This window comes from Sycon ciliatum, chromosome 3 (assembly GCF_964019385.1).
Source record: "Sycon ciliatum chromosome 3, ocSycCili1.1, whole genome shotgun sequence".
Classification (NCBI taxonomy): domain Eukaryota; kingdom Metazoa; phylum Porifera; class Calcarea; order Leucosolenida; family Sycettidae; genus Sycon; species Sycon ciliatum.
Genome location: NC_088645.1, coordinates 1200465 through 1217865, shown reverse-complemented (window position 1 = coordinate 1217865; position 17401 = coordinate 1200465). Strand labels below are relative to the sequence as shown.

General features: G+C 48.4%; 1 protein-coding gene across 2 annotated transcripts in view; it reads left to right on the top strand.

The window, feature by feature from the left end:
• The window catches only part of LOC135811199 (E3 ubiquitin-protein ligase TRIM71-like), a 214801-nt gene that overhangs the window by 154729 nt on the left and 42671 nt on the right, over positions 1-17401 (top strand). For both annotated transcript variants that reach the window (XM_065324394.1, XM_065324393.1), the window contains one exon: positions 13930-14067. In XM_065324394.1, coding sequence (XP_065180466.1) covers positions 13930-14067 — 138 coding nt within the window. The remainder of the gene's footprint in view (positions 1-13929; positions 14068-17401) is intronic.

Here is a 17401-nt window from a genome sequence, read left to right as displayed (position 1 = left end):
TAACAACCGGAAAGCTTCTTTACTGTTAGGTTGTAGCGACACTGTGAGTGTGGCTGCCGTCCTTCTAATTGGTTCAGTTCTTGTCAAAAACTTAGTTAGTTTTGATTTTTGGCGAGGAGAGCAGTGACAATGCTGCCGCCTGGAAAAGCGAAAGTTAGTCTGACCAAGAGATCGCCAGCGTGGGCATATTTCGAGGACGCTGATAGCTTAGGGAGATGCAATTCATGCAACCGCGAGTTCGTCCGTCAAAGCGGCACAACCAACTTGTTCCAGCACCTGATTTCTACTCATAAAGACCAGTACGCCGCTGCGGTAGGGAAAGGATCAGCAACCCAGTCGACAGCAACGGCGACTACCAGCAATGTTGAGCGCAGTGAAAATGCGACAAACAGTGCTGGAATGAAGCCCGTCACGGCGTTCTTCGGCACAGATAACCTGCGAACGTGCGACAGCAGGCGCTCAGGCATGTTGACGGAGTCGATCATCGACTGGACTGTCGATTCCAGTCGACCCCTCTCCAATGTAGAAGACAGACGACTGATCGTTGATGTTTAATGGCAGAGGAACACTGCTCATATCAATTGCAAATTTCATTTTGGTCTTTTTTGGGCATGTGTGGATCTTTCACCCATACGTACCTGTATCTAGTTGAACAAATTTAATTGTTTTTGCTGTATACTGATGTCCAACATGACACGTATAAAACTTGTTCGGAAAATCGGTAAAACCAATAAATCGATCGTTAGTGCTATCGGTTAATCGTTAAGGCACAATGGGCAATCGTTTCGGCCCTAACATTTATACAAAAGATTCACAGCAGGAAAAGGAAGGAAGTTGGACATGTGGTTTAAAAGAAAAACCCGACCTCGAAATTTGCTGGTAATGTGTTGAATATGGGGGTACAGATTGAGTGAAGCAGTGAGGATGATGCCCAGATGGCGGTGGGAAGAGGGCTGGGTCAGTAACCTACTGGCCATGGTGACGGTCCTGGGATCAGGTGAGTTTGATTTAGGTCTGCGAAAGGGAACATGGACACATTTGTTAGCATTGAAAACTGCTTCAGCTTTATGAGACTAGTTCACACATCTATCAAGGTCCAGTTGCAGGGAGGCAGTGTGCGCGGCGGGTACGACAGTAGGCGGAGAAACGCAGACCATGTTGGAATCATCCGCAAACAGAGTCAGATCGCTGGATTGGGGAATGCTGGGAAGGGAGTTGATAGAAAGGTTGAATAATAGAGGGCCTAGGTGGGAGCCTTGTGGCACACCAGCGGTGAGCGACATATGGGTTGATAAGGAGGTTCCGACCCGCACAGACATCGATCGGCCTTCCAGGAAGTCCATCATCCACGCGAATGAGTCAGGTGCACACCAACCGGACAGACATGAGGCTAGGAGGCGATGGCTGGTACGATCAAATGCCTTCGAGAAATCGAGAAAGACGGCATCACACTGGGCCCGGTTATCAAATGCAGAGCTGACAGTTGATGTGATATACACAAGTTGGTCAACCGTGCTTCAGTGGTGGCGAAATCCGAACTGTTTCGGCGACAGTAGTTTGTGTTTCGCTACAAACGCATACACCTGGTGGCTGATTAACGCTTCGTAGCATTTTGCCACACCATTCAGCAGAGATATCGGCTGGTAGTTAGCAGGGTCATTGCGACTTCCCTTACCCTTGTAAATTGGGGTAACGATTGCAACTTTCCACTCAAGGGGTTGGGATCGGTAAGTGGTGCAGCGGTTAAAGAGAGCAGTGAGGGATTGGGCGAGCACTTCTGCTGTCTCTCGTAGGATCCTGTTAGGAAGACTGCCAGCTGTAGACTTTCGCACACTTAGGGTCGACAGTGCCTTGAATACTTCTACGATAGACAGAGGGCGGATGGCAAATGTTTCCGAAGAAGAAGGCATGGCGAGATCACGATGATCTGCATCCGACGACGGTGTAGCTTGACTATTCTTGGCGAACTGTTGACAGAAGATGTTCGCTTTCTCAGGGTCGGTAACCGCTGAGGTATCGACTCCTTGCATATCAGGTATAGCGGTGTGAGGACAATTGATGTGGCACATTTTCTTGACTCTCTTCCACCAGTCATAAGATCCTCGATCTGCATGAAGGCCTTCTGGCATCTGGTCGTAGAAGTGACGTTTAGCTTTACGGATGGCAGCGACGAGGCAGTTCCTTGAAATGCGATAAGCAGCCCAGCACTCAGGGGTATTGACACGTTTTGCTGCAGCAAATAGTCGATCTCGACGTTCACGGAGGCGATGGTGCACAGAGGTGAACCAAGGCTTTCCATAACGATTTGTTCGTTTTCGAACCTTCGGAACAAAAGATAATATGGCTGTGTCAACTAGTGTTCGCCAGGAGACCCATGCTTCATCTGTACTCCTGGCTTCTTGTACAGCAGCGAGAAGAGGGAGGCTCCAAAGGTGGTTATTAAGTGCGGGCCAGTCTGTGGCTGCATAGTTGTTCACGAGCAAATCAGAGTGCACTGGTTGCTGGGAACGAGTCTGTATTGCGAGATCAAATTCCACAGGACAGTGATCAGAAACAGGGGGAAGTGTGGTGAGGTTGTGGATGAGGAATGGTTGGTTACAGAGAACAAGGTCCAGGAGAGAAGAGCTCTGACCTGCGGTGGAGAAACGTGTTGGGCGGTCGCGTACAAGTTGTGTAAAACCAGTATCATCCAGCAGTTCGACAAGGCATCTTCCAGCAGCAGTGTTCGGGTCCTGGCTATACCATTCGTTGTGCCGAGCATTAAAGTCACCGAGGATGATAATGGAAGCCGTAGTGTCCGTAATGGAAGAGATGGACTCACGCAAGCCAGAGAGGAAGGTTGAATGATCCTGCCTTGGTGGCCGATAACAGCAGAAAATATAGACATCTTTGTGGCCATTTTTAAGTTGAATGCATAGGATTTCAAGGTTGGTGTTGGCAGGCTCGAGGTCTGCTCGTCTTCCGTAGGCGAGTCCTGGTCGGAGTAAGAAAGCAACACCACCGCCACGCAGAGCGACATGAGATGGGCGGTCTCTTCGCACTATGTCAAAAGCGGCAGTTGGCAATAATACAGAGTTAGGAATTTTCTGAGTTAGCCAGGTTTCGGTGATGCCTAATATGTCCATGTCTGAAGTACCAAATATGTTATTAATTTCATCGGCCTTTGGGTACCAGCTGCAAGCATTGGTTGTGGCTAGCCGCATATGATGGGGATGTTTGTTTGGTATGAAGGCTGAGGTATCGTATGGTGATGGGAGAGTGAAGGTAGGTGCATCTGGGTTCAGTTGCCCTGACACACTGTTAGATGATGGTGTCGATGTGGTCCTAGTGGGAAAAAAAGTTGGGTGCGTGTGGATTCAACACCACAGTTTATGATTTCTTGGTGAGGGGTGGGTTCTCGTGCTGTTACATGCTCGGGCCAGAAATCGTTTTCCAGAACATTTCTTTCGTCATGCTCAGCAACTGTCAGATGTGCGTACAACGTGCCATACACTGTTCTGGAGCGGATCAGTTTACAGCCAGTAACTTCCACATTCTTCTTTCTACAGTACGCAACAAGATCATCAGCACTGCAGTTGATATTGATGCCCCCAACGAATACAACTCTGCGTGTTATTTTCTTACCTCCACGCAGATCTGCGGGCTTCCTGTGGCGGTTGGCGGCTTCACGTACGATCGACCAGTCGTACTTGATGCTGACATGCTTGTCAGTAGTACGACTGGCGTTGCTTGTTCGTGGTGTAGAGAAGGTACGACTAGCGTACGTCTCGCCCAGAGCTGCAGATTCAAGCCCTGTTGGTGCGGATGCGGGTACTGGTACACCCGTGGCGGGAATGTTTGTAGCTGCTGGGTACGAGTACTCATCCTGGTGGCTGTCGAGGGCGCGATTAGAGACATTTATGGGCTGGTGGTGTTGTGTCAGGGCGCGAAGCTCCTCCCTGAGTTCTGCAATGGCGGCATCTTTTCTTTTCTCCTTTTCGAGAGAGATTTTTCGTAGGTCGGAAACTTCTGCTACCAGGTTTCGGACCGTCTCCATCAGGTCAACCATCATCTTCGTTAGCGCAGTAGCATCAGTACTGGTACATCCATATCCGCCTGCCTGCTTTGTGACCCTGTGTGTGTCGATCTGATCGTCCAGTGGCTGCAACTTTCCCCTCAGGGCGCCTACCAATTGCACCCGGCTCAGGCCGGCCCACTTGACGTTATTGGCCTTTGCCTGACTCCAAGCCTTCACTATCCAAATTTCCGAAGTCAATGGACGCCATGCTCCCGGTTGGGGGAGCAAGACGTCAGACGTAAAAAAACTCGTAACCACACTCGTCAACTACAACGGCTCATCACATGCCAGTGATAAAACCCTGCGACTAGGAGTAGCATGCTCCGTTCATAACGAATTTTCCACGATAGTGTAGATGACTAATGTGACCCTGGTGAATATTAATCATCTAGAGATCATCGAATGATAGGTGCAAGCCTCGGGCTCAGTTTCTCTATGAACATGTTGAAATGTATTACCACTGTTCAGTCGTACCTTGCTCTCCGACAAGTAACAGTAAGTCTTGAAGTAAGTCTCAAAAACCTCTTCTGGAGAGTGGTTTTATCCAGAAAGCTGCGATATAGCAATGAGAAGAACTGACTCTGACTGAAGCAAAGTACTGCCGCCTTTCCCATTTCGAAGAAAACCGCCCACGGAAAACAACGCTTTTAAATTAGCAGCTACGATTCAAAGACGACCATGCCAGGATCTAGCGATCATGCTTCACGCCGGTGTCACTCGCTTCTACTTGAAGTATTCTAGATGTCATCCAGTATAGATTTTCTGAGCCTAGCGCCTGTCAAGTACACTGTACAGTGCTGGCCAAAGAGAAATCCAACCTCATGAATAAAATAGCGGTGCTGGGCACTACACTACACTACACTACACTACACTGCCCTAACACTACACATACTGGTCTGTGCACTACACTGCCCTAACACTACACATACTGATCTGTGCACTACACTGCCCTAACACTGCCCTAACACCACACATACTGATCTGTGCACTACACTGCCCTAACACTACACATACTGATCTGTGCACTACACTGCCCTAACACTACACATACTGGTCTGTGCACTACACTGCCCTAACACTGCCCTAACACCACACATACTGGTCTGTGCACTACACTGCCCTAACACTACACATACCGTAAAGTACCGCCAGAGCGCCCCACCATCTCATCCTTTCGTGGTCGTAGCGTGGAGGTGGTCTGCTGTCTGTAGGTTATACGACATGAACCTTGTACACATATTGCACGGTTTGCAGTCAATCCGTACCTTCGAGTGGACACAAGCTCCACACAAAAACCTGCCAAGTGTGACCTTAGTACACTAAGATTCTCACATCGTACACACTTCGTTGCACTCTGCCATACGATTTTCCTTTCTCTGGCTGTAAAATCAAGGTGGGGCGCTCTCGCGAGACGGGGCGCTCTGGCGGTACTTTACGGTACTGGTCTGTGCACTACACTGCCCTAACACTACACATACTGGTCTGTGCACTACACTGCCCTAGCACTACACATACTGGTCTGTGCACTACACTGCCCTAACACTACACATACTGGTCTGTGCACTACACTACCCTAACACTACACATACTGGTCTGTGCACTACACTGCCCTAACACTACACATACTGGTCTGTGCACTACACTGCCCTAACACTACACATACTGGTCTGTGCACTACACTGCCCTAACACTACACATACTGGTCTGTGCACTACACTGCCCTAACACTACACATACTGGTCTGTGCACTACACTGCCCTAACACTACACATACTGGTCTGTGCACTACACTGCCCTAACACTACACATACTGGTCTGTGCACTAGACTGCCCTAACACTACACATACTGGTCTGTGCACTACACTGCCCTAACACTACACATACTGGTCTGTGCACTACACTGCCCTAACACTACACATACTGGTCTGTGCACTACACTACCCTAACACTACACATACTGGTCTGTGCACTACACTGCCCTAACACTACACATACTGGTCTGTGCACTCGAACGCGGCGATACTCTATTCATGACGTTGGATTTCTCTGCGGGTCAGCACTGTACATGACAACAGAACCCACTGCAGGGTCAGCTCTGACTACGATCGAGCTGATTGCATGACTTGTACTGATTGATCTGCATGCTTCTCGCTTGCACGTGCAAACATGGTCACTGAGGTTTGGCTCTACATCCACCAAAAGGTTTGGGTAACCTGGCAACCCCCTTGCCCCCCCCCCCCACTTCCTACGCCACTGGCATGTATGTGTGTGTGTGTGTGTGTGTGTGTGTGTGTGTGCATGCGTGTGTGTCTCATATGGTGCAGTTCTAAGTGCAGTCGATTTCCGATCGAGATGTGGCAGGTTCGATTCATGAAGACTATGGTCACACACGTCTTTCTTAATTTTCTCAAACTCCTCTTGACTTTTCTTTCATTCTGCTGCGTGGTAACAACCAGTGCATGCCAGAGTATGCGGTGTGATGTTTGTGTGGAATAGAAATGAGGAAAAAAGATCAAAAGGTAGGGGATTCACCAGCCCGAAAAAGCCACTTCATATAGTTGTGTTGTGTAGACCAGGCTGAATAGCGGAGTTAAAATCTTCAGCCTTGCAAGCTATTGAATGGTGCAGTCCCAGTACAAGTTGCTATGGCTTCCGCTGTATGCAACGCTATCATGACCTCCAGCGTCAAAAGGCCAAAAGGTCAAAAAGGCAAGTGTTTTTGTATCTGTGTGTATAATAATAATAATAATAATAATAATAGGAGAAAGGGAAAAGGACATATGGAAACGAGTTAAGAGTAACTCTCCACCACTGTAACTAGATACTATATACAGTCAGAAAGTGCAACAACTAGGCACAAAACTGACAGAGTACTGAGACATTCGACGTCCTGACACCTAGCTTCAACACATCTCCGTAGCGCTAACCGACAGCCTTCCAACTTGGAAGGTTCGAGGTTATGGAAAGACCAAAGAGGGGAAGGCAAGCGCAACGAAAACGAGCACAAGCTACAGTCCCAACGGAACAAAGAATGTCGATTGTCACTGGACGATGACGAGACCAGTAGGCGATTTGACAAAGCGGTCTAACTACAATTCGAAGCAGCAAAGCAGCACACCACCCAACTTGGGTGGGTCAAAAATATCAAAGATAAGTTAAGAAGGGGGAAGCTTTGCGAGAACGAATTGTACAAGCCGAAATCTAAACTCCTACAGTACTCCTCATGCATGACATTGCGATGGACTAGTTAACTACAAAACAAGTTGTTTCACACGACGTACGTTTCGCCGTATGGTTCGTGACGGCTCATCAGGTGTGCAATTTGAAACTCGGGTATTGAGCCAATAATAAAAGGAGAAAGGGAAAAGGACATATGGAAACGAGTTAAGAGTAACTCTCCACCACTGTAACTAGATACTATATACAGTCAGAAAGTGCAACAACTAGGCACAAAACTGACAGAATACTGAGACATTCGACGTCCTGACACCTAGCTTCAACACATCTCCGTAGCGCTAACCGACAGCCTTCCAACTTGGAAGGTTCGAGGTTATGGAAAGACCAAAGAGGGGATATTTTTGACCCACCCAAGTTGGGTGGTGTGCTGCTTTGCTGCTTCGAATTGTAGTTAGACCGCTTTGTCAAATCGCCTACTGGTCTCGTCATCGTCCAGTGACAATCGACATTCTTTGTTCCGTTGGGACTGTAGCTTGTGCTCGTTTTCGTTGCGCTTGCCTTCCCCTCTTTGGTCTTTCCATAACCTCGAACCTTCCAAGTTGGAAGGCTGTCGGTTAGCGCTACGGAGATGTGTTGAAGCTAGGTGTCAGGACGTCGAATGTCTCAGTACTCTGTGAGTTTTGTGCCTAGTTGTTGCACTTTCTGACTGTATATAGTATCTAGTTACAGTGGTGGAGAGTTACTCTTAACTCGTTTCCATATGTCCTTTTCCCTTTCTCCTTTTATTATTGGCTCAATACCCGAGTTTCAAATAATAATAATAATAATAATAATAATAATAATAATGAGCACTGCATTTCACACAAATCCATTGGTATCGTTACAACGTTTCGGTCTTTATGATCATTATCAGGAATGAAGTGGACATGGAAAGAACAGCAGTATGAAAGAAGGAGGCAAGCAAGCAAAGCGCGGTACATAGTGACAGCGCGCGTAGAGAAGTGCAAAGCACGTCATGGCGGGTGTGCATTACTACATATACATGACAACACAAGCACAAACGGCGAGGAAAGTAGATACTGCGCTACAGCAGTGATAACAGCCCAGTTCCAGTCTCACACCACCAGTGAGGTGTCTAGAGCCCCGCGCCACTCGCAGTAAGGTGGTGTTATAGCAGATCCCAGCCACTGTTATTGTTAATTTCCGGGGATCGCTCCCTGATATTGATCGCCTCCCGGATCCTCCTCCTGGGGCGGTCACGCTCAGAACCGAGAACCCGGATACCTGAGAAAGCCGTTGCTCCCAATGGCAATGGGTCAGATGCATGCTTGGCCGCGAAATGCTCACCCAGCGCGGTGCCGCTCACTGTGTTGCGTGCGTCGTCGTTGTGTTCTTTTGTCCTGGTAGCGAGGCTGCGGTACGTCTCTCCGACATATTTATCACCACATTTGCACTCCAGGTGGTATACAACATTTCGCTCCGTGCATGCCCCCGAACCGGACATGCAGGCGACACAAGCAGCTTTGGGCCGCCCCCGTTTACGGGGCCTGGACGGGTCTACATACCTGCGGCATGGTGGTTTGCGGAGGGCAGACGTGCAAATCATAGAACTTAGACGGCGGTTCCTGTAAATCAGCTGGGCATTTATCTTGTACTTCCGGAGTAATTTATGAATTTTGTTGTGGATATACTCGGTGTGAAACGGTAGGTTGAGGGTGACACGGTATTCATTCTGCACTCTGACACGTCGAGGGCGCATAGCTCGTTCACGTGCCGAAACTATAACTGACTCTGGGAAGTTGTTGAATTTTAGGATGTTGGTTACTTTTTCTTCACTTCTTTTTAGGGTGTCGGCATCGGAGGATAGGCGGACGGCACGCAGGAACTCAGAGGAAGCAATTGCTTTCTTTTGCTGGTTGGGAACTGACGAGTTGTAGTCTGATACCAGTCCGCTGTGACATGGCTTGCGGTATAGTTCATAGGATATAGATCCATCTGGTGAGACATGGACGGTCGTGTCCATGAAATTGATTGAGCCAGTCAACTCCGTGGATTGGTGAGTGAATTTAATATTAGGATCGGCATTATTGAAGTGATCTAGGAAACTCTGCAGAAGTTCCGGACCGAGGTTCCACACAATGAAAACATCATCGATGTAGCGCTTGTACAGAACTGGGCTGGCAGGTGCACTACGCAAGAGCGAACTCTCTAGGTCATGCATGTACAGGATGGCAAAGGGGGGGCGCTAGGTTATTGCCCATAGCCACACCATCCTTCTGGTGGTACACCTGCGCTCCAAACCGGAAGTAGTTGGAGCTCAGCACATGTGCGAGGAGCTCCTTGACCTGCCCAATTCGGAAACCGAACAGATCGATGCTGCCCTCGTGTTGTCGGAGGACTCTCATGACTGCTGCAATGCCATCGTTAATCGAGATGCTAGGGTAAAGGGCCACCACATCCATAGTCACAATGATGGTGCCGGGCGGGGCCTTGAGGTTGGGAAACGCGCTCCTCATACACTGGAGTGCTTCAACAGTGTTCTCCAGGTGTGCTGGCACGAACTGGAGACATTGATTGAGGATGCGTTCGAGGACTATGGAGATGTTTGTAACTGGGCTGCCGCAGGCCGCAACGACTGGTCTGAGAGGAATATTGGACTTGTGGTCTTTTGGAAGGCCGTACATTTCAGGGAAGCTGTTGTCACCCGGCATCACGGCTGTGTATAAATCCTTTTCCAAGGATCCCTCGCAAACTCGGCGGAGTATCTTTCGGGTCTCCTCCTCCCACTGGTCGATAGTAAGCTCAACTTTCTCAAACCGGGACTCGTCCGACAACAGGGATTCTGCCTTCTTCAGGTAAGTGGTCATTTTCATTGCTACAAATTTGTTGCTTTTATCAGATTTTTTTATGATGACCGACTCGTCCTTGCCGACCTTCATGAGCTGCTCACGATCAGAGTGAGACAGGTTCGGCTGCGGCACTCGACACACAGTTGTCTAAGTCAAGAGCACATCCCGAGAGGTCTTGCGTCGTGACATTGTTGCGGTGACCACCTGCAGGCAGCTGGCAATGGGGGAAGTCGAGTGAGGCGCTGGACCTCCTTAGACTCGGGCCGGGCTTTGTTCCGTCGGCTGGCAAAGCCAACCAGAGAGTTATGCAAGACGTCGAGGTGGGCGTCGAAAGAATGGCGTACTCTCTTCGCTGGTGGGGGCAGTCCTCGGAACAGCAGCCATCTATGGCTGACGGAGGTCCCGCCAAATTTGAACCCAAGATCTGGCACCTGAAGGCACATGGTTTCCAGCAGGGCCCTAAACTGTCCAAGGACGAAGAGTACAGCCTGGCGAGCTTCAAGCGCGAAGCAATGGCCCTGTACAAAAACTCGCGAGTGCCGCAGCCGAACCTGTCTCACTCTGATCGTGAGCAGCTCATGAAGGTCGGCAAGGACGAGTTGGTCATCATAAAAAAATCTGATAAAAGCAACAAATTTGTAGCAATGAAAATGACCACTTACCTGAAGAAGGCAGAATCCCTGTTGTCGGACGAGTCCCGGTTTGAGAAAGTTGAGCTTACTATCGACCAGTGGGAGGAGGAGACACGAAAGATACTCCGCCGAGTTTGCGAGGGATCCTTGGAAAAGGATTTATACACAGCCGTGATGCCGGGTGACAACAGCTTCCCTGAAATGTACGGCCTTCCAAAAGACCACAAGTCCAATATTCCTCTCAGACCAGTCGTTGCGGCCTGCGGCAGCCCAGTTACAAACATCTCCATAGTCCTCGAACGCATCCTCAATCAATGTCTCCAGTTCGTGCCAGCACACCTGGAGAACACTGTTGAAGCACTCCAGTGTATGAGGAGCGCGTTTCCCAACCTCAAGGCCCCGCCCGGCACCATCATTGTGACTATGGATGTGGTGGCCCTTTACCCTAGCATCTCGATTAACGATGGCATTGCAGCAGTCATGAGAGTCCTCCGACAACACGAGGGCAGCATCGATCTGTTCGGTTTCCGAATTGGGCAGGTCAAGGAGCTCCTCGCACATGTGCTGAGCTCCAACTACTTCCGGTTTGGAGCGCAGGTGTACCACCAGAAGGATGGTGTGGCTATGGGCAATAACCTAGCGCCCCCCTTTGCCATCCTGTACATGCATGACCTAGAGAGTTCGCTCTTGCGTAGTGCACCTGCCAGCCCAGTTCTGTACAAGCGCTACATCGATGATGTTTTCATTGTGTGGAACCTCGGTCCGGAACTTCTGCAGAGTTTCCTAGATCACTTCAATAATGCCGATCCTAATATTAAATTCACTCACCAATCCACGGAGTTGACTGGCTCAATCAATTTCATGGACACGACCGTCCATGTCTCACCAGATGGATCTATATCCTATGAACTATACCGCAAGCCATGTCACAGCGGACTGGTATCAGACTACAACTCGTCAGTTCCCAACCAGCAAAAGAAAGCAATTGCTTCCTCTGAGTTCCTGCGTGCCGTCCGCCTATCCTCCGATGCCGACACCCTAAAAAGAAGTGAAGAAAAAGTAACCAACATCCTAAAATTCAACAACTTCCCAGAGTCAGTTATAGTTTCGGCACGTGAACGAGCTATGCGCCCTCGACGTGTCAGAGTGCAGAATGAATACCGTGTCACCCTCAACCTACCGTTTCACACCGAGTATATCCACAACAAAATTCATAAATTACTCCGGAAGTACAAGATAAATGCCCAGCTGATTTACAGGAACCGCCGTCTAAGTTCTATGATTTGCACGTCTGCCCTCCGCAAACCACCATGCCGCAGGTATGTAGACCCGTCCAGGCCCCGTAAACGGGGGCGGCCCAAAGCTGCTTGTGTCGCCTGCATGTCCGGTTCGGGGGCATGCACGGAGCGAAATGTTGTATACCACCTGGAGTGCAAATGTGGTGATAAATATGTCGGAGAGACGTACCGCAGCCTCGCTACCAGGACAAAAGAACACAACGACGACGCACGCAACACAGTGAGCGGCACCGCGCTGGGTGAGCATTTCGCGGCCAAGCATGCATCTGACCCATTGCCATTGGGAGCAACGGCTTTCTCAGGTATCCGGGTTCTCGGTTCTGAGCGTGACCGCCCCAGGAGGAGGATCCGGGAGGCGATCAATATCAGGGAGCGATCCCCGGAAATTAACAATAACAGTGGCTGGGATCTGCTATAACACCACCTTACTGCGAGTGGCGCGGGGCTCTAGACACCTCACTGGTGGTGTGAGACTGGAACTGGGCTGTTATCACTGCTGTAGCGCAGTATCTACTTTCCTCGCCGTTTGTGCTTGTGTTGTCATGTATATGTAGTAATGCACACCCGCCATGACGTGCTTTGCACTTCTCTACGCGCGCTGTCACTATGTACCGCGCTTTGCTTGCTTGCCTCCTTCTTTTATACTGCTGTTCTTTCCATGTCCACTTCATTCCTGATGATGGTCATAAAGACCGAAACGTTGTAACGATACCAATGGATTTGTGTGAAATGCAGTGCTCTCTTGAGTGTAGGCAGGTTGCCTGCAAACAATTCAAGTATAATGAAGCTGCGTGAAGCGTCCTTCAAAATTTTGAAATAATAATAATAATAATAATAATAATGTAAAAGAGAAAAGGAAATATGGATACGAGTTTAGGGTAACTCTCCATCACTGTAACATGATACTATATACAGTCAAAAAGTGCAATAACTAGGCACAAAACTGACAGAGTACTGAGACATTCGACGTCCTGACACCTAACTTTAACACATCTCCGTAGCGCTAACCGACAGCCTTCCAACTTGGAAGGTTCAAGGTTATGGAAAGACCAAAGAGGGGAAGGCAAGCCCAACGAAAACGAGCAAAAGCTACAGTCCCAGCTTTGTCAAATATCGTACTGGTCTCGTCATCGTCCAGTAACAATCGACATTCTTTGTTCCGTTGGGACTGTAGCTTTTGCTCGTTTTCGTTGCGCTTGCCTTCCCCTCTTTGGTCTTTCCATAACCTTGAACCTTCCGAGTTGGAAGGCTGTCGGTTAGCGCTACGGAGATGTGTTAAAGTTAGGTGTCAGGACGTCGAATGTCTCAGTACTCTGTCAGTTTTGTGCCTAGTTATTGCACTTTCTTACTGTATATAGTATCATGTTACAGTGATGGAGAGTTACTCTAAACTCGTATCCATATGTCCTTTTCTCTTTTACATTTATTTATGGCTCAACATCCGAGTTTCAAATAATAATAATAATAATAATAACAGCTCGCATGTACCCCATGGGTGAGATCACCCATGGGGCTAACGCATCTGTCGGCAAAAGAGTTAGAGAAAACGAGAAACACATGACATACACACCTTCTTCATTCTGTGATTGCAGGGAAAAACTACCTCGATTCCACCATGAGCCTAGGCATGAGGAATATAATATTAAGTACAGAATGTTATTTACCAAAAGGATATTGAAGTAAGCGCATATTTTTTCTAGCATGATAAGTAAGTACATTGATTCACAATGCCTGTGTGTATATGTGTGTGTATATATGTGTGTGTGTGTGTCTGTGTGTACGTGTGTGTCTGTGTGTGTGTGTCTCTGTGTGTGTGCACGCGTGAGAGAGCATGCGTATGTCTGGGTATGTATGGGTATGGGTATGGGGTGTGTGTGGGTGTGTGATTGTGCCTATTTGCATGATCTACATGTAGGTGTTTGAGAAAGGAGGAAGGCAGTTGAACAAGTTTGGTACTGCAGGAAGTGGACCAGGACAGTTCAACCACCCATGGGGTATTATCTCGTCCAACGGCAGATTGCTGGTTATGGATAGTGACAATCACCGTATCCAGGTTAGGCTATTGTTCTAGGAGGATTTCCATGGCATAATGTGTGTATGTGTGTGTGTGTATGTGTGTTTGTGTGTGTGTGTTTGTCTAGGTTTGTGTGTTTATGTGGGTGAGTTTATGTGCCTTTTGTGTGTGTATAGATTCTTGGTTGGAGAAAAGAAATTCAGCACACAAATCCCAGAAGCCATACAGTTTCGAGTCTTTCGACTAGGCCTTTGGTAACATTACTTTTCAAGTCGAATACAATGATGATAAACAAGGTAGCAAACATGTCCTGATAGCCAGCACTTTGCCGGTCAGAACATTTTAAACAAAATAGCATTTTAAAAGATAGCGATTTTGACCCCAACTACATGTTTACAGGTCAGAGCATTGACTAAATAGCACTTTAAGAGATAGCGCTAGTAGCACCAAACCACCTAGTGAAAATAATTAATTTACTAGTATCAAACAACAATAGGAACCAGAGCACTACAATGGGAAAACGGTGACAACTTTTGCACATACTTCTTTTGCACACCCAGTTTAAATATACACCTGGCACTCATTGCAAACAGGGCACTCCTTGTCACTTTACCACTCAAGCGCGTGTGCTCAACATATCTCACCTTGCTGTTCTGGAGGCAGTGTACATTGCAAAACTGAAGCCTGAACTGTGTGTGCGATAGAAGCATGGGCAAAAGTTCTCACTGTTTTGACATTGTACTACTGTGGTTGTTTGATACTAGTAATATTCATTGTGTCACTATTTAGTTGACACCACTAGCGCTGTCTTGTAAAGTATTATTTGGTCAATACTCTGACCGCCAAATATAAGGTGCAGTGGCGGGTTTAGGTGGGGTGGGGGGGGGGGGGCGCACGCCCTCTCTCCCCCCCCCCCCCCTCCTCACCCTCCTCCCCCTCCCCAAAAAAAGCTCGACCTTGGCTTGAAATAAACACCAAACTGCTGCATGCACAGGCGGTAGACTCTACACGGTGGGAAGCAGCTTCCAAAAGCAGCTGCACTGACCGTTGGTGTGTAGCGGTGCACTGCAGATGAAACGATCCACTCTGCACGATGTCTACACTTTTGTTCAGATTCCAGGACACGCTCGACGCGTCTTGAGAAAGGCGTGCAGTGATGTGCAGAATTCAGCACTACCCAAGCGGGACTGAAAAACACAGCTTGGGATCGTCAAGCGCCTCCTTCTGCAACATTGTACGGTGTTTTGAGGAGGATCCCCTCGGGGTTCAAATCATGAATGGGTTGATTTGAAGACTTTTTTTTCACATCCATGGACTAAAAGAAGCCAAGCTCTGGCCTGCAGAGCCTGGATGGATTTTTGCAGAGCATTCTTGCAACGGCGTAATTCCTGTTCCAACAGGAAACCGTGGGAGTGATCAAGTCCTTGCAAGTTCAATAAATGACTTTCACAAAGATTGTCTGGGTTCGAGATGAGGCTAGTGGACCTTCTGACTCTCACTTTCCAACCTTTTGACTTTGAGTTTGAGACTTTCGCTTTTTGCCTGACGAATGCTGAGCTAGTTTTTTGGCTAGAGTTGTTTTGATTTGGCTTGCATCGTCATGCGGAAGCGATGCTGCGCTTCTCAATGCACCAGCAGACGAGATATTGAACTAAGGCTCCCATTCCATACGTTCCTTTACGAACCCGGAATGCAGAAAATCGATTCATGCCATATCGAGATGAACTTAAATGAGGTCATTGATTTACTGTACAAGTAACATGACAGATGATTGTACAATATTTATGTAGTAACTAAGCATGAAATACTGTAGTCTGTAGCCTAGTGTAGGTCTGGAAGAAATACCTGTCATGTAATAATTTGTAATCGGTTGGATAGCTAGCAGTGTGACGTACATCGTTACAGTCATGTGCACCATGTCATCTCCCCCACTTTGCACCAGACACAGATGCCATCAGTACACAGTGACATTTTGTTTGTCATTCCCTGTAAGGCCATACTGATTGTCCTGGCGCCAATCCCGTTGAATGTCCGGTTGCTAGTCGCATCAAACCAAACGGCAGTTTCATCCATGGCAAAGATGTTGGCAGGGTTTAGATCGTTGTTGTCGGCGAACAGTTTCCTGACAAACACAAGGAAGTCCGTCAACTTGGGGATCAGGTCAGCAGGAGTTCGATGGCTCTGGTGCGTCTTCACTCTTGTCATTACTTGAAGATGCTCCATGAAATGCCCACACCTTCCAGCACTTACATTGAACGGTTCCTGTCCTCCTTGCTCGTCGTGAATCCGCTTAGCCATTGCCTGGACCGACTTCCGCGTCACTCGTCGACATTGCTGGCGCTCCGCGACGATCCATCCGAACAGCTCATCTTCAAGGTCACACAAAAGCAACTTGTTGCCACCGCCGACTAGGCGCGCCCGTGCACGACCACGACAGGTTGTGGATTTTTCTATTCCCTTTAGACTGGCCTCCTTCTGTTTCCAGCGACGAACCATGCTCTCATTCACATTGTGGAAGTGACTAGCAGCACTGCAGGACGTTTCCTTCACGGACTTGATGAAAGCCAGCTTGAAAGTATGGCTGTAGTTTTTTCTCTTTCCTGTCGTCGGTGTCGGCATCTTTGCAGCTGTTGTCAGTGAATCCTCGAAGGAAGAATGAGGATCGATTGCTAGGGTCGAAGCAATTTTGTTCTCCCTGGCTAGCCATGACTGTGACCGTACGGAGAATCGGTATTGCAACAACAACTACGCAGCGGTTTCATTCTACAACGTTGCATGAAGTGTTGCGTGCCCTATGCAGTGTTGCACTCACGATCACGTCCGCGACCACCAAGAAGTTTTCCATGATGGTACACTGTAGGTCTGCAGCGCGACCACCAAGAAGTCTTCCGAGATCGGCGAGATCGGCAGTGCGGAGAGTCTACTGCTCTGGCATGTGTCCAGGTTTGTTGCAAAGACGCACAGCGCTATGCAGTGTACTACTAGTACTAATGTAGACTGTAGTTAAAGGGGAAGTTAAGGCAAAAATTAAAATTTCACCAGTTGTAGTCTTCGGGGTGCTGAGTCGAATGGTCGTGGTCCGAGGAAGCTGAGACGCTCCCTTCCTACTTGAATCCCAATCGAACTCGCGCACTTCCACCGAAACTGGGTGACTGCGCCCTACGAGATGGGGATTTGTATGCAAAATGTCACTAAAAGCGCCATTTCGTTCTTATAAAAGCACGGATGACCGCGATTGGCCCATATGTTGTAGTCTTTTGGACGCTGAGTCGACTGGTTTTGGTCCGAAAAGGCTGCGATGCAGCGTTCCGCCTTTATTCCCAATCGAACATGGTTGAACAAGCGGTCACGTGCTCCTGCGTACGCCAGTCAC